The sequence below is a fragment of the Triturus cristatus genome, chromosome 5_1 (genome assembly GCF_964204655.1).
Source record: "Triturus cristatus chromosome 5_1, aTriCri1.1, whole genome shotgun sequence".
NCBI classification, from domain to species: Eukaryota; Metazoa; Chordata; class Amphibia; order Caudata; family Salamandridae; genus Triturus; species Triturus cristatus.
In genome coordinates this window covers 992506816-992532295 of record NC_140587.1, presented here as the reverse complement: position 1 = coordinate 992532295, position 25480 = coordinate 992506816, and the positions used below count along the sequence as shown (strand labels likewise).

The 25480-nt window shown below is 44.2% G+C and overlaps 1 protein-coding gene across 2 annotated transcripts in view; it reads left to right on the top strand.

Moving 5' to 3' along the window:
- MTRR (5-methyltetrahydrofolate-homocysteine methyltransferase reductase) overlaps window positions 1-25480 on the top strand; it is a 399747-nt gene that overhangs the window by 93623 nt on the left and 280644 nt on the right. For both annotated transcript variants that reach the window (XM_085606098.1, XM_085606097.1), the window contains one exon: window positions 15110-15263. In XM_085606098.1, coding sequence (XP_085462224.1) covers window positions 15110-15263 — 154 coding nt within the window. The remainder of the gene's footprint in view (window positions 1-15109; window positions 15264-25480) is intronic.

Genomic DNA, 25480 nt, shown 5'->3' with positions numbered 1-25480 from the left:
TGGAGTCTCATGACTTGATAAAACAACTTCAGTCCTGTTCCTCTATATCAGAGGTCTTCCCACCTTGGGGAAAATATCTCTAACCCAAAAGGATCTAAAGTCATTAAAAATGTAGAAAAATGTGTTCCTGCGTTGTGAAATGCTCTTTACAAAAGTCATATAAGGAATGCAGTAGGCCTGAGTTGTTTATGGTAACAAGCCAGAGGTAAACCCTATAGGTTAATTGGAAAAGTTATGACCGAGGCAGTAGGTCTAATTTTTGTATTATGAAAATGTACGATAAAAACAGTTTGCCTAGATTATTCATTGTGTAGATCATTTGTTAAAGTCTACAAGCCATTATGGGTAGATTGTTATTACGCTGTGTTAAAGCTGTGTTCAAGCATTTGTTACATGGATTCTCACAGTTTGCTGTAGTAGGCAAGGGTTTTGGGGTGTTGGTTTACACATCTTGTTTCCCTCTTTGACAAATCTTGCAGGCAGAAGATTTGCACTTTGGTGCACCCTGAGTTAATGATGACGGCAAGCCAGTAATAAAAGCTATAGGCGTGGTTGGATCATTGGAAAATGTTATGTCAAATGCCATAGGTTGGATCATTTAACTATGAAAAGTTATAACAAATGTAGGAGGTCAAACTTACCTATTGTGAAATGAATTTATTAAATGCAATAGGCCTTTAAGGTTTGACTGGTATTACACTGTATTGAAGGCTGTATACTGGTATTTTGTTACATGGAATATCAAAGTAAAATTTAGTAAGCAAGGGTTTTTCATGTTGGTTCCACCTTATCCCCTCACCCCAAATAAATTTGTGGGTTGGAAGACTTGCACCATTATAATCTTTGTTAGACCTTCATAAGAGGGGTTGTGTGTGTGTGTGTGTGTATGTATGTATGTATGTATATATATATATATCTAGTAGCGCGAACTAGACTCGAGAAATCGGGTACCAGAGCGCTTTAGATGAGCACCAGTTTCGTTACAGGGCACATTGATTTTTTGTTGTTGTTAGGGACGTGGATATTAAGGGCCATATGTATCAAACTCCCTTTTTGCGATTCCCAAAATGCGATTTTTCGCTAATCGCAAATTGAGAATCGCAAAACATGTGCGATTCAGAAAAAATCGCTATTTCCATTGCGATTCCTTATACCAAAAAATCACAAAATTGCGAAAATCGCAAATTAGAGAATCGGAAACTCAGGTGCAGCATGATGACATCACAACCAGGAAGTGTGACTACCCATGCTGCACCTGAGTCTCAGAAGCACAGTGAGAGAGTAGGAGTGGTGGTGAGGGATCACTGCAGTGCAACAAACAATGGCAGAGCTTGGAAACATGGCCAGCAAGGACAATCAGCAGCAGGGGGAACCACCCAGGAAAAGAAAACAAAAGTTTTCTGAAAGTGAGCTGGAGGTCCTGATACAGGAAATGGTCGTCAATCACGAGCACCTCTTTGGAAAGAAGTCCCTGCGTGTTCCTGAAACACGCAAGAGGAGGATTTGGGCTGATCTCCATTCCTCAGGAAGCACTGGTACGACATGCGCCAGCGCTCCAAGGAGAAGGTCGCTGCCAGGTTGGAGCAGGCGAAGAAAACCGGTGGTGGGACCTCCACTGCCACCGCCTCAACACCACTCGAGGAAATGGTTGAGGGGACCCTGCTTCCGGAGGGTGTAATGGGCGTGGCAGACCTTGACAGCTCCGACCCCCCGGAACCAAGACAAGGTAAGAAGCATGCCATCACACCCCTGATACCCCCCTACTTCCCCCACACACCCAGGAGAGTCCCAGGGGCTCCACAAAACTAAAAGTCCAGTGCAGGTACACAAGCACACACAGCAATGCATTATGGGTGATGTAGTCACATGCACATAACAGTGGAGCATTGCCACCCAGCCAGTCCCAAACAGCATGTGCGCATCACGAAAGGAAAAATACAGACAGACAGGACCCATGTAACTTCAAACAGTGAATTTTAATGCATGACATATGCAAGTCAGGACAGAAAATGAATGTGTGCATTTACGTCCACAGCACCATCAGAAACCCAGGGAACAGTCAGTGGAGGAGAGGATGCATCCCCTAACCCAGAGGAAACTGGGCTAGAGGAGGAGGAGGGAATAGAGGAGGAGGGCAGCCCAGTCATCCCCCAAAACGCAGCAGACGGACTGCAGTGCCACCATTGCCCCCGCTGGAGGCGGAAGCCCAGGACTCCGATGGCGATGTCCAACCAGTCCCGGAGCAGCCAGAGCCACAACACCATCATCGAGCACGTGCTGATCCTATCCCGCCAATCACATCCAGGTGCAGGGCATGTGCATCCACCAGTGCAGCAGTCCCAGGAGAGGACACAGTCTTCAGAGGGCTGTAGGGGCACATGTTGGAAGTCCAACGCCTGCAGGACAAAAACATCAGGTCAATACAGCGGCAAATCAGGGTTGGCTTCATGGGCATGACGGGTGCCCTGGAGGCACTCTGTGCTGAACTGAGGGCGGATCGTGCTGCCAGGCGCAGGGAGATGGAGCGCCTAGACCTCTACACCAGGGTGGTCAACTGCCTTTCCTCAGCAACCAATGTGCTGTCAAGGCGCAGCATCAGTATGCAGCGTGAGATGGCACACAACAGCCAGGACGTGGCAAGAGCCCTGGTACAGGTGACGTGCTGTGGATGAGCTGAGCGCAGATCGCACTACTGGTCCAGGAGTCCTCACACAGACAGACGAGGATGCCCAATCTGGCCGGAGCAGCATTACACCCCCCCCACCCCCCGGATAGGCGCCGCAGTGTGCGTCACAGCATGGCTTCTGGGACAGGTGAGGAGGGCACTATGCACCCACAGCCAGGGGTTACGGGCCGACAGTGCCGCATTTGAGATGCTCAGACTTGGACAGGGAGAAGGGTGCATCAACCCAGTGTACATGGACACTTGCTCCCGATTGTTAATACGCACTGTGATCCTAACATGTGCTGGGCATTGAACAATACATTGTGTGCTACACAGGCTGTGTGCAGATATTAATCCTGTAGTAAAGGAAATAAAACACAAGTCTCGTTATTGAGAGTTAGCATTGTGTCATATTTTCTTACCTAGAAATAGTTCTGTGTGATCTCATCTCGCCTCTGGCGCCCAGCAGCTGCACCAATTGCACCGGCTGGCATGCGTCCTGGCGCAGGTCCCTCCTCATCGGTTGAATCCGATTCACTGAGCTCCACTGGTGTGCCTTTCCTGGTTGCGATGGTGTGCAGCATGGCACATGCAACCACTATCTTGCAACAGGTCTGGGGGCTGTATTGTAGTGCCCCTCCACTCGTATATATGGCATCTGAATCTGCTCTTAAGAATCCCGAAGATCCGCTCAATGGTACCTCTGGTTGCTATGTGGGCACTGTTGTACCTCCGTTCCCCAGCGTTGGCAGGATTCAAGGTAAGGAGTCAGTATAAAATCACGGACCGCATACGCACTGTCACCTGTGGGGCGGGAGGAATATGGTTAAACACTGTCCTGCCAATGCTGTCCTTTACTAGTGTGTCCTTTGTACAAATGCTATTACCTAGTAGGTATCCCTCACCAAACTCCCCACTTGTGAGTCGACGGTGTATCCCACTGTGGCGGAAGATGAAAGCGTTGTGTGTGCTGCCTGGGTATTTTGCGACAATGTCGGTGAAAATGTGCTTGGCATTACACACCACCTGTATGTTCAGGGAATGGTAGGATTTGCGATTCCTGAACACATACTCGTTCTGGGGGGGGCGCGATATGGCGACATGTGTCTCATCTATGCATCCAATGATGTGGGGAAACTGTGCAATTTGATAGAACTCCTGCTTGGTCTGGTCTAGTGCCTGTGGTGTGCTGGGGAAGTGGATGTGGTAATGCAGCCTCTGTACCTTGGCATCCAGGAACGCGTGGAAAAAGCGGGACAATGCACTCTGTGAGACACCTCCTGCTGTGGCTATCACCCCCTGGAAGCTACCTGATGCCAAGGGGTGCAATGAGCACAGAACTTGGATATGGGTGGGGATGGTGTGTGTCCTGCGTGTGGGGTGTTCAAGTATAGGTTTGAGCTCCGCTATTAAATCCAGGATGCTCTCTTCATCCAGCCAGTAGTTTGTATGGATCTCCTCCTCAGTCCGCTGGAACAGGGTTATGCGCGCATGAAAGATCCTTTCCTGGCGTCTCCTTCTCTGTGCAGCAGCTCCGAGTCGCAGCCTCCTGGCTATCACATACAGCCCAGCCATTCTTGAAAACATCTGTTGCTTTGTGGGCCTCCTTAAATAGTTTGCACCTGGTTACCACCTGCTCATACTCGGTGGTAATTGCGATTCTCAAAAATGCGAATTTCGGAAAATCGCAATTAGCGATATTTTCATGCATTCCGTTTTACGATTTCGCAACTTGCGAGCTCAGTAATAGCGAAATTCGCTATTGTTGAGTCACAACTTGCGAATTCGCAAATAAATCGCAAAGGCATATTAATCGCAAAATTGCTAATCGCAGAATTTGCGATTAGCAATTTTGCGTACAGAATGTGTCTCTTACATAGCAAAGCTTTGTTTTGCGATCGCATACACTGTTTTTTTGCGATTCGCAGTGTATGCGATCGCAAAACTGCTTCATACATATGGCCCTAAGTGATTTGCCCAGAATCACAGGATGTTGTGTCTGTTGTGAGACTCGAACCCGGTTCCCCAGCTTAGCCGCAAGGCTACATCCTCTCCCCTAATGCTTTGCGGACTAATTTTATACACATTTGTAATTTTGCTCTCCTTTTGCATGATAGTTACCTTAATCTGTTTAATATTGTAGGCCTCAATAAGTTATGCTGATGAGTCAGTGATGAAGGGCCTATTGGTTCATTAGGAAAACTTATGTCTGATGCCAAAAATCTAGTATGTTCATTATGAAAAATCACTGCAAAGGCAGTAAACCATTCTTGTTTATTGTGAGAATCATATGTGAATGTCACTAGTCCTTTATGAGGAGACTGTTATTACACAGTGTTAAAGCCTGTAAACAGGTATTGCATTGAATTTCACAGATTGCTGTAGTAGGCAAAGATGTTGGTGTTGGTTACTTCCTTTGACAAACCATGGGTGTGAAGATTAGCACTGTGATAACCTTTGCTTGATCCTCTTAAGCAGGCCTGGCAGACGCAGTTCTGTGCTGGCCCCTGTTAAAAAAAAAAAAAAAAAAAAAAAAAGAAGCATTCATTGCTCTTCACACACCCATTTACATATTGCGGGTGTTTGGTACTGCCCTTTTCTGTCTGAGTGTCATTCACATTCTGCTTCTCCTTAAGACCGCGTACTGCATCAGGCAGCGGGGTAATTGGCCCACTTTAGCCATTGGCTCTATGACCCTGTGAGTGATAGCATTTTCCCTGATCACATATGCACATCCACCTGAACTTTAGTATGTTGTAATGTCTGGAGGGTGGTACTGATATTTAGTTTCCCATTTTTTCCCTTTGATGGGTCCCCTTTCATTACTTTCCTTCCTGTTTTCCTTTTTGTGACTTCCCATAACTCTCAAAGAAATCCTACTGTACTGCTTGCTTTACTTTTATTCTTTTCCATTTATTTTGTATATGCTTGTTGAGTTCGTCCCTTTTATTGCGTATGAGTAAGTGGGCAGTGAATTCTAGAATGTGTCAATGTGTTGATAAACAGATGTATAAATGCAAGGATGAGAAATTATGGAGGAGCATGTATGATGCTTATCTTTGCATCACTTTCAAATGTACACAGTAGCTGGCTTCTCTGTAACTCTTCTCCATTATTTGTTATTACCAGTGACTTTTGACATCCGCTTGTATCGCCTTTGCCCAGTCTCATTTTAATTTCCTGTCAGTCACCAGATTTCTTTCCCTCTTTTTGTCTGCTTTTCCTCCAGCCGCCACTTTACACTTGCTTTGCTCTGACCTAACAGAATATGTTTTACCTATTTCCCTGCCCTCCTAAATTAACTGGTTGCATTTTCATTTATCTTCAAGCACTTTATTTGTTCACTATTGTGGTGAAAGTGCTTTGTGAATTTAATAAAAATGAATTCAAGTGGACAGTGGTCTATCTAGGGAGTACTGCCAGAGTGCACCTTGTTGGTTCAACCAAATTTGCTTGTGTCAATATAACGGTTTTCTTCGAACTGAGACTCCGGTAGGTTTCGGACCTTTATTTTTGCTGCCTTATAGGAAAATGTGATCGGCTTTCCTATATTTTTTTAAACTTCTTTATTAGGTCTTGCCTACTAGACAGCGCATGCACTGTCTGTTGGGAGACATATTGTCAGCTTACAGTGTGATTAGACCGCCCATCGGTTACATTGGTTGGCTTCATTGTGACTCTCATTTTCTTGCTTGCTTCTCATTTGCTAACTTCTGTGGCCTTCACTTTGTCTTTATGCATTTGCCCCTTCGCTAGAGCATGGATACATTACTTGTGCCCTTCCAATTCTCACTTTTCAGGTGCTACTTTTTTCTTTTTGATTAAGCTGTCCACAAAATGAATGTATTTTCCACCTGTCTCTCTCTGTGTTGTGTACTTCTCCCCCCTCCACTTTGCTTTTGTTGCTCTTTCTCTGCCAGTGTGCTTTTCTCCACCCATCCTCTGTGATGCTCTCTTCCTCGTGGGCTTCACCCTTGCCTTGACAGTTTGGTTCCCCCCACTGCTCCATGTTGCATTGCACTCTCTCCTCAATTTGCTTTCTCCTGCTCCATGTTCCTGCCTCTCTCTCTGTTTGCTTTAACTCCCTGTATCCTGTGTTGCTTCCTCCCACCCCACGTTGCTTCACCCCCACCTTCATGTTGGTTCATCATCCCCACCCTCCATGATTCCAGTCCCACTGTGTTGTTTCAACCAGCTTGTACATCTTATTTTTTCTTTTTGTTTACCGATCCAACTCGAATCGGTGAACAGTAAAAGAAAAAAAGCACTTGCATCATTTCATAGGCACACACATGCTTGGTGAGCTCACCTACAAAGTTACTATTTTTATCTTTTTTGGCCATGCTACAAAGCATGTGAGGTCATAAAGCAAGGCCAAAACCATCGGTAAAGCCAGTAGAGCCCAAAGGCGAGACCTATTGGCTTTGGAAATGGTTGTTTGATTTGGCATCCTTTGTTTGGTTTCCATAGCCTAAGTAAGAAGTATCAGTTTTAAAATGCTAGTGATATCTGTGTCTATGTTCAAAAGGTGTCCCAATGAATACAATTCTCTTAAAATTCTTATTTTCTTTTTAAATGTTTTTAAAATGTTAGTGCCATCTGGTGGGATCATTACTTAAGACAAAAAAAAGTATTCAATAAAAAATATAGACCTCTTTCTTTCATATTTCTCTAGCCCTAATGAAAAGTTTGCACACCAAAGTTGAAATTAAGTGCTTCATATAAGGGCCTAAACTCACTTTTGGTAGTCACAAAACGTGTATTTTCTATTTTTAAATGCATTTGCTCTCATATAATATGACCTCAGTGTGGTGTAATATGATGGATGAGCAAATCAGCTGTCAATGTCCTGATTTTGAGCATTCCAGGTGAACAGTAACAAATCTTTAAGTTTTGGGATTTTCTCAAACATTAGACAGTGACATGTGCACTCCCGATAATGTCGGACGTTTACTTCTTTCAAGAGCAGGAGTGTTGTGTTGTGTAAGGGGTTTTGTCACACGGAAAAACAATTTCCCTGTAGATAGAAAAATAGTTGAATTACAAATACACTATTGCTATAACCTGTTACTATTATCTGTACATGTAAATTATCCTGAAAATCTGCGACGGCCACAGTTTTGTAGCAGTGCTACTTACATTTTCTGAGAAATTTCTCGAACTATCAGTAATTTACGTCATACATATGTGTAGGTCAAAGGAAATTAATTTAAGATTTATCTTTTCTATTTCTTTTTTTGTTTGTTTTTTTTTTTTTTTTTTTTTTTTTTTGTCCTCATCTGCCAGACAAGTTTCAATATGCAATCTTGTAGGTTTACACACATTGTGCTGCCTCAGTAGCCAAGACTGGTAGGGGCAGTAATAGAACGAAAGGCTCACCCCTCAGCAACATGTTTCAACCTTCAATGATCACTAATTTGCTACCAGACAGGCAATTGCTAAAGTCCAGCCAAGGTACTAAACTTAGCGCCATGAAACAAGTGACCCCCGGAATGAGGATGATGGCATAATCATTGGACCTGGGGGAAAAAAAAAAAAAAAACCCCAGATGATCAATGATCCCAATTCAGGAGGTGCCAGAAAGAACTTGTGTCAGGATTACCAGATCTGGCCAGGTCCAGCTTGGAGACCAGCAAAGTAGAAGCATACCAGTCATTAATGGAAGGAGGTGAAGAATCCTTCCATTTTCTGCATATCTCCCTCCTGGCTAGCAAGATAGCATAAAAAATAAGCTTTTTTGCCAAGGAGGAGACCCCTTGGTAGCACCCAAAAATTACTGATGTTAAATCTAGGGTAATGTTAACTCCAACAGAAAGTGAAAGAGTCTTACTAATGGCATCCCAGAATGAGGACAATTGTGGGCAATCAAAGAACATATGAATGTCAGAAGCAGCCACCAAACCACATCTCGCACAGGCCACACTACTCCCCTCAGAGAATTTAGAAAGACGAAGGGGTGAGTAGTATGCTCGATGAATGGTGAAAAGATGGTTCCTGCGTAACCATGCAGGCTTGACAATATCCCACAACATCTTACAAGACGAATTCCAAAGATGTTGCAAATCGGAATTGATGACATGTTGAGACCAAAGATCCTCCGGCAGTGAAAAAGTTCCGTCCATTTCCTCCAAGATTAGATTATACCACAGTGAAATTTCCTTTTTGGCAGGTGGCTTATCTGCCAAAAGCGTTATAAGATAGCTATATACGCCCAAGGAATATTTAGCACCATGTGGAGGCTGAGCAGAGTATGCACGAGACCAACTCAACATCTGAAGATATTTAAGCCTGGAGAAGTGTGGACTAATTTTTTTACTAAGATAATCCCAGGGTAACAAGTCCCCGTCAACAAATAGGTTACCCCACTCCTCCAACCCTGCCTCTCTCATAGGTGTAGCTAGTGCATCCCTTAACCATGCTGGACCATCAGGAAGGCCCCACAAAGGTGTCCTACTTCCATAATAACCAACTTTAATTGCTTTAGACACCTGGGCCCACATTCTTGCCATACCCCTTAAAATTTTCAATTTAATTTTTTTGAAAAACTTGGGGTTTCCAAATTTAAAAAGAAACCCTGACTGACTTACACCTTCTACGTCCAATAACATTGAAAAAAGGGAACCCACTCCAACCCCTACTGGTCTTTTTAATAGGATCCTAGCATGTGAAAGCTGGAAAGCCCAGGCATAAGCCTGGAGATCAGGAGCAGCAAGCCCTCCTTTTTCCCTACGTCTCCTAATTTTTTTCCAAGAAATTCTTGGCAGATGTTTATCCCAAATAAAGGTGCTAATATCCGACTGTAATTTCCTGATGGAGGCGGGATCAAAACATAAAGGTATCGCATTAAACAAAAAAGAAACCTTAGGCAGGATGAACATTTTGACAAGGTTGACCCTGCCCAGTAGGGAGAGTGGAAGATGGGCCCAGGACTGGAGCAACCTACGACAGTCCTTTGCAATTTTAAAAAAATTAATAATAGTAATCTGATCGAGGTCAGATACAATATCCAAACCTAAGTATCTCATCCGACTCGCCGGCTGGATTTCAGAATCGAAGGTACTTTGATCGATGTTCCAGGTCATCATCTCAGTCTTTAGAGCATTAATCTCATAGCCAGAGACCATCCCAAACTCCGATGCCAGCCTGAATATTACTGGGAGGGCCTCATGCGGGTCAGACGTGAAAATGAGAATATCGTCGGCGTAAAGTGCCACCTTTCTCTCCCAACCCCTGTACGCAAATGCCTTGATGTTAACACTATCCCTCAAAATCTGGGCAAAGGGTTCAGCATATAAATCGAACAGGAGTGGGGAGAGAGGACATCCCTGCCTAGTACCCCTCGAGATGTCAAAAGAGTCAGAGAGTATACCATTAACCAAGACACGGGCACTAGGGTTACTATAAAGAAGACTAATCGCCTGCCGAAATCTACCCCCCACGCCAAACTTTGCCAAGGCCTCCGACAAATACAACCAATTAACTCTGTCGAAGGCCTTGGTGGCGTCCAGCGTGAGCACCGCCAAGGGCAAAGACTTCAAACATGCCATGTCTATTGAACCCATCAAATCAAAAGTTAGTTCAAAAAGCTGTCGCCCCTTAATAAATCCCTTCTGATCGACATGTAAAATGGAAGGAGCAACCAAGGCCAATCTATTTGCAAGAATGGAGGCAAAGATCTTATAGTCTCCATTCAAAACCGAGATCGGCCTGTAGGAGCCACAGGCGGTTGGAGACTTCCCCGGTTTCAAAATAACAGTTATGGATGCGTTATCCCATGACACAGGTGGTCGTACTCCATCAAGCAGTATCTGATTGAACAATATAACTAGGAAAGGAACCAGCTCCTGCTCCAAAGATTTATATATTTCAGCAGGCAGCCCGTCAGGCCCAGAGGCCTTGCCTTTCCTGGCATCCCGAATGGCTTCCCTTACCTCCTCTTCCGAGATTTCACTATCTAGCATTGCTGATTGATCAACAGAGAGTTTTGGTAGATCTATTTTCCCAAGCCATTCATTAATCATATCAGTATCCAATATCTTATCTTCATGGTAAATATCTTGATAGAAATCTTTAAATGCTGCTCTAATATCTGCATCAGAAGAAAGAGGGACATTATTGACATAGATCAGGTTGATGTTGTTACGGACCTGATCAGTTTTAACTTTCCATGCCAATAATTTACCAGCACACTCCCCATACTGAAAATGAGCAATTTTGCTGGCCTCCCATCTTTCCTGAAGCCGCCGGTTAAGGATCGAGGTCAGTTGGCCTCTTAGGGTCAATAGTTTAACCCGCAAAGGCGCCAAAACAGCTTCCGTGGAAGCTAAGTTGGCATCAATGTCGGCCTGTGCACTAGTCAGGTCCGCCTCAACTGAGGCAATAGCCTCTCTATATTCCTTCCTTCTATATGACATCTTACTTGTAATAAGACCCCTCAAAGAGGCTTTAAGTGAGTCCCAGACCACACCAGGTCCAGCAGAACCCACATTCATCTCTAGAAAAGACCTCACTTCAGATTTGAAAAAAGAGACATCTTCAGGGTGAGAAAATAGAGAACGGTCAAAGGACCAAGTCCTAACTATGTCAGAGGTAGGTACCATAAGTTCCAGAAAAACTGCAGAGTGGTCAGATAGATGTGACGGAAAATAACAAATGTCCCTAACTGCATCGGATAAACTATGGTTGATTAATATAAAATCTATCCTGGACTGGTGATTATATTTATAATTTCTGAAAGAAACACCCTGCTGCTGCCCGGCTCTTAACCTCCAAATATCGATATATCCGTATTGTTTCATCTCATTCAACAAGAAAGATCTTGATTTTGAAGGGACACGGGATCTACTGTTATGAGATTTATCCAAGACTGGATCTAAAACAATATTAAAGTCGCCGGCTAATATAACTGGTTCCGGGAAGGACAAAAGGTGAGAAAAAATCACTCCCAAAGATGTAGGGTCATCAAGATTGGGACCATAGTATCCAACAATAGTAAAACAGGCACCCATAATTACCACAGAAGCAATAACCCATCTTCCCGCAGGGTCGACTATAGACTCTAATACCCTGGCCCTAAGCTGTTTTCTGAAAATCTATCTGGTGGGATCATTACTTAAGACAAAAAAAAGTATTCAATAAAAAATATAGACCTCTTTCTTTCATATTTCTCTAGCCCTAATGAAAAGTTTGCACACCAAAGTTGAAATTAAGTGCTTCATATAAGGGCCTAAACTCACTTTTGGTAGTCACAAAACGTGTATTTTCTATTTTTAAATGCATTTGCTCTCATATAATATGACCTCAGTGTGGTGTAATATGATGGATGAGCAAATCAGCTGTCAATGTCCTGATTTTGAGCATTCCAGGTGAACAGTAACAAATCTTTAAGTTTTGGGATTTTCTCAAACATTAGACAGTGACATGTGCACTCCCGATAATGTCGGACGTTTACTTCTTTCAAGAGCAGGAGTGTTGTGTTGTGTAAGGGGTTTTGTCACACGGAAAAACAATTTCCCTGTAGATAGAAAAATAGTTGAATTACAAATACACTTTTGCTATAACCTGTTACTATTATCTGTACATGTAAATTATCCTGAAAATCTGCGACGGCCACAGTTTTGTAGCAGTGCTACTTACATTTTCTGAGAAATTTCTCGAACTATCAGTAATTTACGTCATACATATGTGTAGGTCAAAGGAAATTAATTTAAGATTTATCTTTTCTATTTCTTTTTTTGTTTGTTTTGTTGTGTCGGAATCTATATGATTTTAACATGCTTCACCTAAACAAAAGTAGTTAATCTTTACTTACTAATAATAAACATTACATAGCTTTAAAATGATTTCTATTCGATATTTTTGGACATTTCCTAGTAGGTGTGTGTTAGACCTGGCATCCTTGGAGTGGTTTCCCCAGACGTTTTGCCTTCAGACCTCCTGTTTTTGCTGACCGTTTTTGCTGGTGTTAGGATTCTGCTGACCAGTGCTAAGGTGCTTGTGCTCCTTCCCGAAAACATGGTAACATTGGCTTTTCCACAATTGGCATATTTAATTTACTGATAAGTCCCTAGTAAAGTGCACAACATTTGCCCAGGGCCTGTAAATTAAATGTTACTAGTGGCCCTGCTGCACTGGTTGTGCCACCCATTTAAGTAGCCCTGTAAACATGCCTCAGGCCTGCCATTGCAGAGCCTGTGTGGGCAGTTTGAAACTGTCATGTCGAGCTGGCATATTAAACTCTTGCTAGGCAAAAACCTTCCCTTTTAATATATATATGTGTCCCCTAAGGTAGGCCTTGTAGAGCCCAATGGTAGAGTGCAGTATATTTAGATAGTAGGACATGTACTTTTTAGGTTTTACATGTCTTGGTAGGGAAAAACTCTTAAATTCTGTTTTCACTGCTGCAAGGACTATCTCTCCCAATGGATAACATTGGGATTACCTTATTGCATATTAGAAGTGTAATTTCCAATTGGGAAGAGATAAGATCCCCAAGTTCGGTGTCTCTAGAATCCGAATTAAAATGACAACTTAAGGTGAAGTCTGATTTTTAAATGTCTATTCTGAAAGTGCCACTGTTAGAAAGTTGGCACTTTCTTGCTTTAGCCATTTGGTGCCTGCTGCCTGTCGCTGATCACATGTCTGGGGTGGGTGACAGCTGGGCTTTGTATATTCAGGCTAAACGGACACACAAATGGGAGCTTAGATGTGACTTGATGGGCCACCTTGGCAGGATGGGAGGAAGGAGCTGAACCCAGCCTTAATTACACCTGAATCGGCTGTGTCCTGTCCCCCCACCCAAAGGGTCGCATCCTCCCCTGAGTCTAGAGGCAGGTCAGGAAGGGAGGGCATCTGTGCCCTTCAAAGGCATCCCTTTAAAGTCTCCCCACTTCAAAGAGACCTCTGCCTATAGGAACTGGACCTCAGACTTCACCATTTCAGTACACTTTTGGACCTGTGGATACTCTGCCAAGAAGGACTGCTGTGCTGATGAAAGGACTGCTACTCTGAAGTAGCTGCTGCCTAGATGTGCTGACCTGCTGCCCTCTTGCCAGTGGAAGAAAAACTGGACATCGAACCCATCTTGAACCCAGGACCTCAGAGTGACTCAAAGGTTTAGTCTGCTGGCCTCCTGATTAGTCTCAGGGACATACTAGGCTCCCCAAAGCTCCTACACCCATCTTCAACGAGCTCCTGACCCCAAAGAGGTGTGTCTCAGGTCCTGGGCCTTTGGTGTTGCTCCTGAGCCCATTAAGTCAAGCTTTTGGGCTCTTCGTAAAGGGGCCCTTTTGCACCAAAACCATGTCGCTCGCACAAAGAATCCGCACAAGCCTCCGCAAGTTCGGCACTTTGCACAGCAAGCATCGCCCATCGGAGTGGATTGCCACTGCAAGGCTCTAGCTGCCTGTCCGCGATGCCTGTCCAGTGAACGGGAGTCTTGGCACAAAACTTGAGATGGTAAGCCTTTAGGGGGAGTAATCTTATTTATTTGTTTATTTGCAGAGTTTTATATAGCGCTGGCTAGACACGGAGGTATCAGAGCGCTTTACATGAGGATCAGCGAGTTACGAGTTACAAAATTACATCAGTGACAGGAGCCAAGTAACATAGGAGAAAAACAGTGATTAAAACAATAACATGAGTTATTAGCGCATAGCATAGCCAAGACACACGTTCAATGAGGCATGGAAGGTAGATGGAGAATGGTAAAAAGGGGGAAGGAATGCAGATCGGGTCAGGCAGACAGTCTGGAAGGGGGAGGCAGCCACAGGAACACGGAGGGAGGAGGCGGGGGGGGTGGACGAAACACAGCGGAGAGACGAGTATGAACTATGTCCAATGTCCGGCTGGGTAGGTGTAGCTGTAGCGTAGGGTTGGTAATCTGGGACTGTATCGGACCTGCGCTCTATTGCGGTTAGCTTGAATCTTTGGATTTGACCCGGTCTAGTGTGACAAGATATCCCCAGTTGGCTTGTATGCCTTTAAGCACTGTACTGCAGTTTATTCTTTAAATATTCATAAATCCGGTTCTACTTATTGGATTTTTGTTGTTTTGGGCTGTTTTGCTAATTAAATGAAGCTCTATTTTTCGAACCTGGTGTAGGATCTTTTTGTGAAGTGCTTTTTACTGTTTTCAATGTTTGAAGTTTTGCACAAATACCTTACACATTGCCTCTAAGTTAAACCAGACTGCTCTGTGCCAAACCACCAGAGGGTGAGCACAGGTTAATTTGGGGATTGCTGGTGCCTTACCCTCACTAGGATTGTGGTTACTGCTTGACCGGGTCTCACATCCCAGTGAAACAGGACCTCAATTTTAAGTGTGTTAAATTCCATATTTGCTTGAATGATAGTAATTTTTTGTTGTTGTATAGTATTGGTAGGATCGAAATCTGGACTTTATCTTTTAATACTAATACTTTGCATTGAAATGTTGTGTTACAGAATACTCCATTCACGTACCAGCCTGGAGACTCTTTCTCAGTAATGTGTCCCAACCCGGCCAATGAGGTGGATTTACTTCTTCAACGTTTAGGACTTTCTGAGAAACAAAATGCCCAAGTCTGCCTATCAGTCCTTCCGGGCACTAAAAAAAGAGGTATTATTTTTGCTGATCATATAAATGCTCTTCACTAAAAAAAATGTTCATGTTCTAACTTAGTTTCTCGTATTATTTTGGGGGGAAAACATATTTGAACTCTGCTAGGTAATTTTAAGGGGTGCAGGGGAAAATGCTAATACTCTGACATACTTTCCCACACTTACTCGCTGGGTGGGCATAGAATCATATCTAGGGCTGGAAATAGTCTTTACATTTTTTGGTGTGGTATTTCTCTTGGTCAAATGTCTTTCTGCATTGTCCCTTCTCAAGCACTTTTTCTTTTTGGATGTTGCTGTTTTGCTCTTGTACTGCCTGCCTTCCCTGAAGACCATTACAAAATACTAGGGTAACCCAAACAAAATCCAAAGGACCTGGGTAAAATGCAATACAGAAAACAATGGCCCTGATGGACAGAAAGGATAGGAAAATTCAATTCAAGTATCCTAAAACAAATTTCAAAAATAAAATCACAGGGAGAGCATATAATTCAAAAATCATCACACACAATATTATTCCAAAACATAAATTTCACTTTACATTAATGATATATATCCAATATTTTCATACATTGGTCGCTGCAAGAACCATAACGTGAACTACGTGTACCATATGTCAGTAGAAAAACACAATGTGAGATCACAACAGTGGTAATATAGCAATCATCAAGAAACAGCCCTTCTCTTTCTTACTGCAGTGCAGTAGATGTATTTAAGGTAAATTGCATTCACACTGATAAACCTGTATATACTCCGTTCTTGTTGAAATCAAATATGGGAAGGGAATTAGATTCAGATAAACTCCTTGCAACATCACCACTGAATAGGTGTGAGAAAGTGGATTATTAGTTGGGGTGGAGATGGCCTCTCATACGTTATAATGTCACTGCTCTTGTTAAGTCATGTGAAGTTTTAAGTAATTTAAACCGGAACTCAACCCCTGGTAGCTATGGCACAAAGCAGACAGGCTTAATTTAAGAAAACGTGTAAAGCATTTCGAAGTACCAAAACAGTTAAAAAGACAAAAACACAACATAATAATAATCTAACTCTTAATTTTTTAAAAAGAGAATATTTTAATGAACAAAATAACACCAAAATGCTAAATCTAATGGGGGAACTGGAGTTATGAATTTGTAAAGTTTAGAAATAAAAAATTCTGATTAAATTAAATTTAATTTAAAATTTTAGCACAAAGCGCCAGATGCGGGCAATTGGTCATGCTAGACTGGGACTAAGGGTTGACTCCTGGTCACACCTTAACCAATGGGATAAAGTTCCCAGGGGTGATCCTACCTAGGTTTGCAGTAGTTTCTGTGTGTTTACTGGCAACTATCCCAAAGTGCCCTTCTCTACCTAAAACCAATGAGGTAGAACCTTTCTTTCCTTGTGCAGAGTTCCCTTTGCTCTCTCAGAGGTGTGGCTGTGATAATGGGCAAACACTTCCTTGTGGTCACTCAAAACCGGTACTGGGGGGCAGCTCTGCCTATAACAGGATATGCATCCTTTGAAGTTAATTAAGTTCCTGGGCACTGCCCGGATGGATCATCCTGTCAGGAGAAAGTCAAGCCCCTCCCCCTTTGTCTCCGCTCTGGGAGGCACTTCACACCTAATTAAGGAGTCATTCAGCTTCAGGGTGATAGTGAACACTGGCCGAAAGGAACATTTGGAGCAGGCAGGACAATGACAACTTAATAAAAGTGTCATTTTCAAAAATGTAATATAAAATCTGACTTGACCACCCTTGCAAGAATGAAAATTGACTTTTGAGGTTTTTCACTGCCAGGACATGTAAAACATGAAATTCACTTGTCCTACTTTGTAAATACCATTCCCTATTGGCATTTAGGGCCTATGTTAGGTGTGCCTTATAAGTATTAAAAAAAAAAGTTTAGGCCTGGGCATATACGTTTATTATGCCAGGTTGAATTGGCAGTTTTAAAACTGGATACCCAGACTGCAGGTGCAGGTATGGAAACATGCTTTGCATTGTCACTTTTGTGGCGGCACAATATGTGCTGCAGTCCTCTAGTAACTTTTGCACCATATATTTGGTATTTATAGGTAAGTTAAATATGCCAACGAGGAGTATAGCCAATCTCAACATGCTATAGGTGTCAGAGCACATGTAGTGGGGTTTTGGTAGTAGCCTCTCAGTGCACAAAGTCAAACAACTAGCAGCATCAGTCCAGAAAAGAAATGATGACCATACAAAAAGAGCCATTTTCCTACAATAGGCATTTCCTATGAAGGAAAAATTGCATGTGTCTAATTCTTGAATAAATTAAATCTTATATTTATTCAGATATATTGTCAAAAAATTGCATTCCATGAAGGACCTTCAGATAATAAACATACTTGTGCCTTGTGTCCTTCAGGAAGGCAGCTGATAGAAGGAGGTGGAATATTCCTCTCCTTTATAGAACTGAAATTTTCCTTCACATTAGCTAGGAAATTTTGTCCGGACCGGAGATGAGGATTATGCATGTTTAAAGCGTTCTGAAAAACAATTAGTGATTGGTTTAAAATAGAATTTATTAAAAGCTGATTGTGCGGACCAGTTCTGGCACTCATGATGTCCTCCAGGCAACCTCCAGAGAAGAAGTCTTAGATGCCATTGCACCCATTACTCAATAATAATCAGCCCATCAATGTGCGTCTTAATCTTTGCCAATTTCTCTGGGTGAGAGCCTACCTTATCCCATTTCAATCTTCGATTACCGTCATATGGGGTCACCTCCTTTGTTGTCTTCAATTGGACTGGGTTTGGGCCACCTTTTAAATCCCTCCTCCTCAACGACATACATAAGGGATTGTGGTCGCTATCCTGCGAAGGGACCACCACCATGTCGACTAGGTCACGCCACATAGTGACGTCCAATAAAATATAATCAATTCTGGACGGGCTATTGAGTCTATTAAACGTCATTGCCCCGTCCCGATCAGAAGGGGATCTACCGTTTACTGCTCTTAAATTATAATCCACAGTAAGGGCGTTAATCTGTAGTGCTTTTGCAGACCAATTTTTAATCAGGGGTAGTACCAATGCAGGAATAGACCAGCTAGCGTCATCCTCCTCTATACCCAGGGGGTCATCCTCACTTAAGGGTTCAAATGTACAATTAAACCCCCCCCCCCCACAAGTATTTTAGAATTTGATGAGCAATTAGCTAGTGCCTGATCCAAAATTGTAAAAGTACAAGACATTTTACCTCCCTGGGTCCCTCTAGCGTAGATATTAAATAACTCCATCTTGCTTCCCCGCACCTGGCCTGGTAATGAGAGATGTTGAATATTCCTACACTCTGAATCATGAACTGAAATGTTCCAGTTTAGATCTACTTTTATCCAAATATGTAAGCCCCCAGAGGGTCTGCCCTTACCACTACTGTAGGCAGGTACACAGAAGGTAGCATATCCAGTTTTATAAATTGGTACTAAACTCCAGGTTTCTTGGAACATACATATATCAAATTTGTCGATAAAGTTGTTCCAATCCGGGATAGTCAGTTTTCTTTCTAGCCCTGCTATGTTCCAGGATAACAGACGAATGACGTCTTTCCCACTAGTGAGCGGAGCTGGAATAACTCCAATTTCCATATCCACTATCCCTAAGGTGGGTATTTCAAAATGCTCTACCGGGTTTAATAGCTGGTTGTTATTACTACTGACTCCCGCAGACGGAGAGTGGGTAGAGGGAAAAGAACAAATGGCAACCCTAGTTTCCGGATCCAGAAGCAACCCATCGCTAATTTGGGGGTCATCAGCCTCATTAGATAACTCAATAGCATTTCCCTCTATTCTGCCTGCACTTTGACTCTCCCTCTTACCCTGCCCGAACTGTAATCTTCAATCACAATCATCCATGCCAGAAAAAACATCAAACCTATTCCCTAACTCTAAAGGTGTAAAAGGCCTCAGGTGCTCCGATCTCCGGTTGTTGTTCCTGGGGCCTCTGAAAGGTATCATATTCCAACCTTGATGGTCGAATTGCAAATTCGTAGCATGTAATGATGTGGGAACGATTGGATGAACTATACGGTTTTTCCTAGCATGGGTTGTGGGGAACACCAGGGACCTAGGATAAAAATAGGTCAGGGCTCGAGGGCAAATTTGGCTATTGCCATTATCCAAAGGCCAATTCAATATAAAAGCTACTGCTTCTGGATCTCTGAAATTAATCAGGACTATATCTCCGTCGATGTCCTTGCTTCTACCACCAAGCCAAGGAAGACGTCTAACATGCAGTATCTCACCATTTACATTCTTATTTATAGGTCTATATATTCTTAACCAATGTATAATTTTATTTTCAGCTGAGAAAAATCTTCTCTCTTATTATCAGCCAATAAAGGGACCCCTGTCAACACCACCACCAAGGGCACAGCTTCTGGGGGTAAATCAACCTGTGGACCAAGGATCCCAGGGCCCCCCTCCCGCGTGGAGTTACCCTGCGCCTGGCATGTAATCCCCACTGGAGCAATGCTCACCTCCTCCACCGGGTCAGTAACAGACTTACTAACTAGATGTTCCATGGGCATCAGAGGTCCCTTTCTAACATGGTCAAGAACTATGTGGTCCAAGGCCTGTGTTGCATTCCTACTAAAATCAGGAATTTCCTTAGGTAAATTAATAGTGGGAACTGCAGCTTGAATACTAATACCATTCGCTGGCGCCTTTCCTACGGCAGTCATATTTCTCAATGTAGATTCAATATTCTCTAGCCTGTGCTCCAGCCTCCTCAAGTTATCAGTAATGGGCAATATGAGAGTACTAAACATGTCCCCCAGTTTAGCTAGAAGAGCAGTAGGGATAACAGACGCCTGCGGGGAGATAAAAGCAGGCAAAACGGGCTCTGGGGTGGTCACAACTGGGTCCAGGGCCATTAGAGGAGTGCAAATGGCCGAGATCGGCCTGCAGTCTGGCCCAGTTGCCAGCCCAGAAACAGATCCATTTAGAGTCTTTGTATGTTGGCCAAACTCTGAATAATGGATCCTAGGGATAGGGACCACCCCCTCCTTACGTCTTAATTTCCTGGGAGGAGGGCCACGAATTATCCCCCTGGTCAAATTCTTAGCCCTTTTTCCTTTATATACCCCCCGGCCTGAAGGTCGTGTGTTGGAGGTTTTAGGGTATCTTTTGACATTTGAAGGGAGAGAGTCGCTAATAACATGAACACTAGGAACACAGTTTGTGGGGGAACAGTCACGTAATAATAGCGGAACACCCTCTTGTGAAAGGGGGGCGTCGCTAATACCACAACTACCACAATCAACAACAGGAACCTGGGAGGAAGAAGCCTCTGGGGCTCTACGTTTCATGTTCTCAATAGAGCGACGGCGTTCAGATCTGCGCTCGGCCATGGTAATATCCTGATCCTCATCCGTTGCACATTTCTTCTTAAAATAACTATCTAAGGGGCCATTTACCACGGCCCTCAGTTTATCCCCTAACATAACATTCTCGCTTGAAGCCATAACAATAATAAGATACTACAAAGTCCTAGATAAAAAACTCCAGGCCCAGCCCAGCCTCGATCGGCCTCGGAGGGCCTTAGAGGGCCCGCTCTTTGCCCGGTCTTCGCCCCGGAAAGCGCCCCGCACGCGTCCCGCTACCGCGATATCTGGCGTAGTACTTGTAGCAGGGACGTAAGAGGGGGAGAAGCCGGGAAGAGGCACCAGGTGCGATGTATCAGGGCGTTGCAGGGCACCCTGGGCCTCGCAGTCCCGGCGAAGATAGCAGCTTCAAGATCAGGTTGCGCGATGTTAGAATGCCCCTGACGGCTCCTCAATGGTCCGAGTATCAGCCACGAACAAAGTTCCAAGCCTACGAGCGGCTCCCGCGAAGCGGGGGCCGCGAGGCGTTTTAAAGGCACAGGTGAGTAGGGGGAGGGCCGGGAAGAGGCACCAGGTGCGATGTATCAGGGCGTTGCAGGGCACCCTGGGCCTCGCAGTCCCGGCGAAGATAGCAGCTTCAAGATCAGGTTGCGCGATGTTAGAATGCCCCTGACGGCTCCTCAATGGTCCGAGTATCAGCCACGAACAAAGTTCCAAGCCTACGAGCGGCTCCCGCGAAGCGGGGGCCGCGAGGCGTTTTAAAGGCACAGGTGAGTAGGGGGAGGGCCGGGAAGAGGCACCAGGTGCGATGTATCAGGGCGTTGCAGGGCACCCTGGGCCTCGCAGTCCCGGCGAAGATAGCAGCTTCAAGATCAGGTTGCGCGATGTTAGAATGCCCCTGACGGCTCCTCAATGGTCCGAGTATCAGCCACGAACAAAGTTCCAAGCCTACGAGCGGCACCCATTACTAAATGTGCCCCAAAAATTGAGGTATTAACGTCACTTCAGCCATAAGCCATTTTATACACCTGAATGGTTTTCTGATGAAGATCCAATACTGATGCACCCCCTGGAGGTCTGAGTTCCTGAGTGACCTCCTTATATCTTCTGAAACAAATGACCACATAGAATTTGGGATTATCTGGAAAGGCCAGATGACAGACACATCTAGTGTTGCACTTTGTTCTTCTGGACACTGTGAAGGTGACTCCTTCTGAATTGAACATTCTGAAAGATAAGTCTAACGTTCTTATGACTGAGACGTTTTTTCATGAAATCAACTACATTAGCATGGCTAACTTTGCCATCAGTTCCTTCCCAAAGAGGAAGTCATTAGATTGTCTTTTGGAAAGTATGCACCCTGTCCAAGTAGGGACCATAATCCTAGTCAGGGTAAGTTACAACACAATGCTTAATTATCCTCTGCTTACCCCACAGTTGCTTGGCACAGAGCAGGCAGGTTTGCGTTACTTAGAAGGCAATGTGTAAAGTATTTGTGCAATATCTCATACAACATCACAGTAAATACACCACAAAACGAAACTCCACACCAGCTTAGAAAAATAAATAATCTATATCTGTGCAGGATAAAACTAAGATGACAGAAATCCAAACAGTGTATCACAAGTTATGCTTCTGTTTCGGCAAAGGTCAAAAGTCAGTACTTAGCCTCTTTTAGAGCTGTTCTGGTAATCCTTAAAACATGCATAACAATAGAATACATTTCCTTCAGGACTCACGTGTCCCTTCATTTCAGGACCTTCGGGGTGGCCGGAAAGGTGGACAGGATCATTCAGAACGGTGCTGGCCACATAACAAAGGCCCAAGGGAGACCGGGGCCATGCTAGGGCCCCACCAAAGTCCCTTTTCGACAGCCTTTCCAAGGTGGTCTGGAAAGGTTGTTGGAAAGGGTCATCGTAATCCCTACTGCAGTGCCTGCGCAGGCACCACCTTCATTGGATCGTAAACCCTACAACCAACGTCCAGAGTCCGTCTGAAGCATTGGTCAACCAAAGCGGTCTGACCAACGGCATCATAATGCGAGAGTCTGATCGCCATGCTGGATGTCGGTGGGAAAGCCACGATGCCCTGACGGCGGCATTCCCACCAACATCATTGTGAGAAGTTGGCCTGGTATATGCTGTCCACTAATAAAAGTGGGCACCCTGTACCAGTGCAAACAACCCTTATGGTGATTTAAGAGGTCAAAGATAACCTTAGGAAGTGGTAGCTGTGGAGAGCAGCCTTCAGGCTTAGTCTTGAAGTAATGTTAAGCAGCTTGTTTTACCAGAATGCAACCTTATTGTATTGGTTAAATGAAAGGAGAACCACACAGTATTTATAAAAAATATGTTTTATTACTATAACACACTCTAAATACCTCACAGTATCTGCTACACGCAGATAAACACAAAGCACACAATACCGTAGCACAGAAACAATCGTAAGTAGTCCTAATACACAGTGGGATCAAGGGGGAGACCAAACAATATACTAAAATAGTGGTATAAGAACCACGACTCGAGTCTAGACAATGTCTAGAGTATATAGAATTGCTGGGACTCCAAGGAACCACCCAAGGTGAGTAAGTAGGGACCCCATGGAGGACGGGTGCAGTGGGGGAACACAACCGCGTGCGCCACACAATTCTATGGGATATTCGCGGTTGCAGCTTTAAAGTTTAAGGTCCCTTCCCAGTGGATTACGAGGAAGCCTTTTGGGTCATTGGAGGTTGAAGAGCCACCCCACCCGTGGATACTGTAGTACCAGAGTTACTTATCCCAGGGAAGCCGAGTGCATTGGGCTGAAGTGGTGTCGGAAACCGCCGTTAATCGCAATGGAGGACTTCAAGGAAATGCCACTGCGGAAAAGAAGAAAAGTGTCTGTTGGAATCCAAGGATGGATTCTTGGTGAATAGTACCTGAAGGCAGAGGGGATAGAGTCTGGGTCACTCGGGACTGACCAGGGGCTCGGTAGACAAATGCCCACCAATGTCAGGTGCTTCAGGTGCATTGAGGGGGTTCTTGACCCTGCAGCCACTGGGACCAGGAGACGTCCAGGACAACCAGGAGCTGGATACAAGCTTCTCCACAAAGGATGTCGAGTGCTGAGGGGTCAGTGTCCAGCTGAAGCACCAACAAGCCTTGGCAGTGGCAACCCACGAAGATGGTCAAGAAAGGTTACGGTTCGAACCAGCAAAGTCCAGGAGACTCAGTGGAGTCAGAGCAAACCTGGAGCAACCAGGGGAGCCCAAGAAAAACAGTGTTGACCCTCTAGAGGACCCACAGAAATGAAATGAAATGAAATGAAATGAAAATGTTTTTTATATAGCGCATGGCTACCCGGAAGCATCCCAGCGCTGCGGAGGGTGGCTAGAGGGCAGGATGTAATCACGGGAATAGCCATGTCTTAGGTGTTTGCGGAATGTCAGAAGGTTGGATTCCTTATGGATAGAGAGAGGAAGGGAGTTCCAGAGCTTAGAGGCCTTATATGAAAACAGGGGTCCGCCTGTCCGCCCCTTCTTGATTCGGGGGTTGTCGGTCAGATATAGATCATCTGAGCACTGATTTCTGGTGGCTTTGTATGGTTTCATCAGGTTCTTAATGATCGGGGGGCCCTTGCCCTGCAGGTTTTTGTGTGTAATGCACAGGGCTTTGAAATGTATTCTCTCCTGTATCGGGAGCCAATGAAGTGATTTTAGAGCAGGCTTGGTGGAGCAGCGTTTTTTAGTGTTCGTGAGAAGTCTTGCTGCCGAGTTTTGGACCACTTGGAGCTTAGCAATGACCGATATGGGGGGGCTCAGATACAGGGCATTGCCGTAGTCCAGTTGGGAGAGGATAAGCGCCTGAATCAGGAGCTTTCTTGAGTGGTCGGGTAGAAGGGGCAGACCGTTCGAAGCAGACCGTAGCAGGTAGCAGCGGTTTTCCTAGCTTGAGTTCTGAAGGTGAGATCTAGGTCGAGCCAGAACAAGGATTCAGGGATGCAGTGGGATTTGAAATCTCAATTTCCTTTCTTACAATAGCACATACTATTGCACGAAGAAAAAACACTTTATGCATAAAAGTGTTTTATTCAACTCTCATTCTGTTGCTTAGCACATTTTAAATAACCACACATAAGATTATTAAAATAGCTCTAAAGCCTGTAGCAAAAAACCAAAACAATATGAACATTTCTACTTTAGTGGAAATATCATCTAGCAAACTAACACCCAAAAACGTACTTTGATGCACGCATGAAGTTGCGCAACTTGCATCTAGAGTTTCTTAGGAAGAATTAATCACTACGTACCTATGTACAGCAGGAGGCTGTAGTTCACAGTAGCAGAGATTGAGCTTTCTGTCAAAAGAAAAACACTCATCAGCATTAGCTCCTCTCCTCCTGGGCATGGCTCAGTATCTGCTTTCAGCACAGACAGGATACTGTGGCATCATGGCAATCTGGTGGTCTCTGTCAAGATCTTCTGGCAGTATCTTCTGTGATAATCTGGGGTGAAGGACTTATGCTGCCAAGTGGTTACTTGATGGGCCTTTCATACTGTGGTTTATCTGGTATGGAACTTTGTCATAATATTAGGAATATCTGAAGTATCCTGTATGCTTCAAGATGCTAGCCTTAGATGCATTCTTATTAACAAATAAGGTAAAAACACGCAATTCAGACTGCATTATTATGTTATTCTTATTATCTGAACTCGCAATTGAGAAAACAAGACACTTGTCCCAGACTGATGTTGCATTAGTTATCTTATCGATCTCATTGTCTGAATGACTGGACACTTTAAAAGGGTCTTGGAAAGATAAGAGGAGACAACATCTGTGTCAAAGGCAGCCAAGCCAATGATAAGGCAAAAATAGAGACCATGGACTCTCAGTCTGCTCAA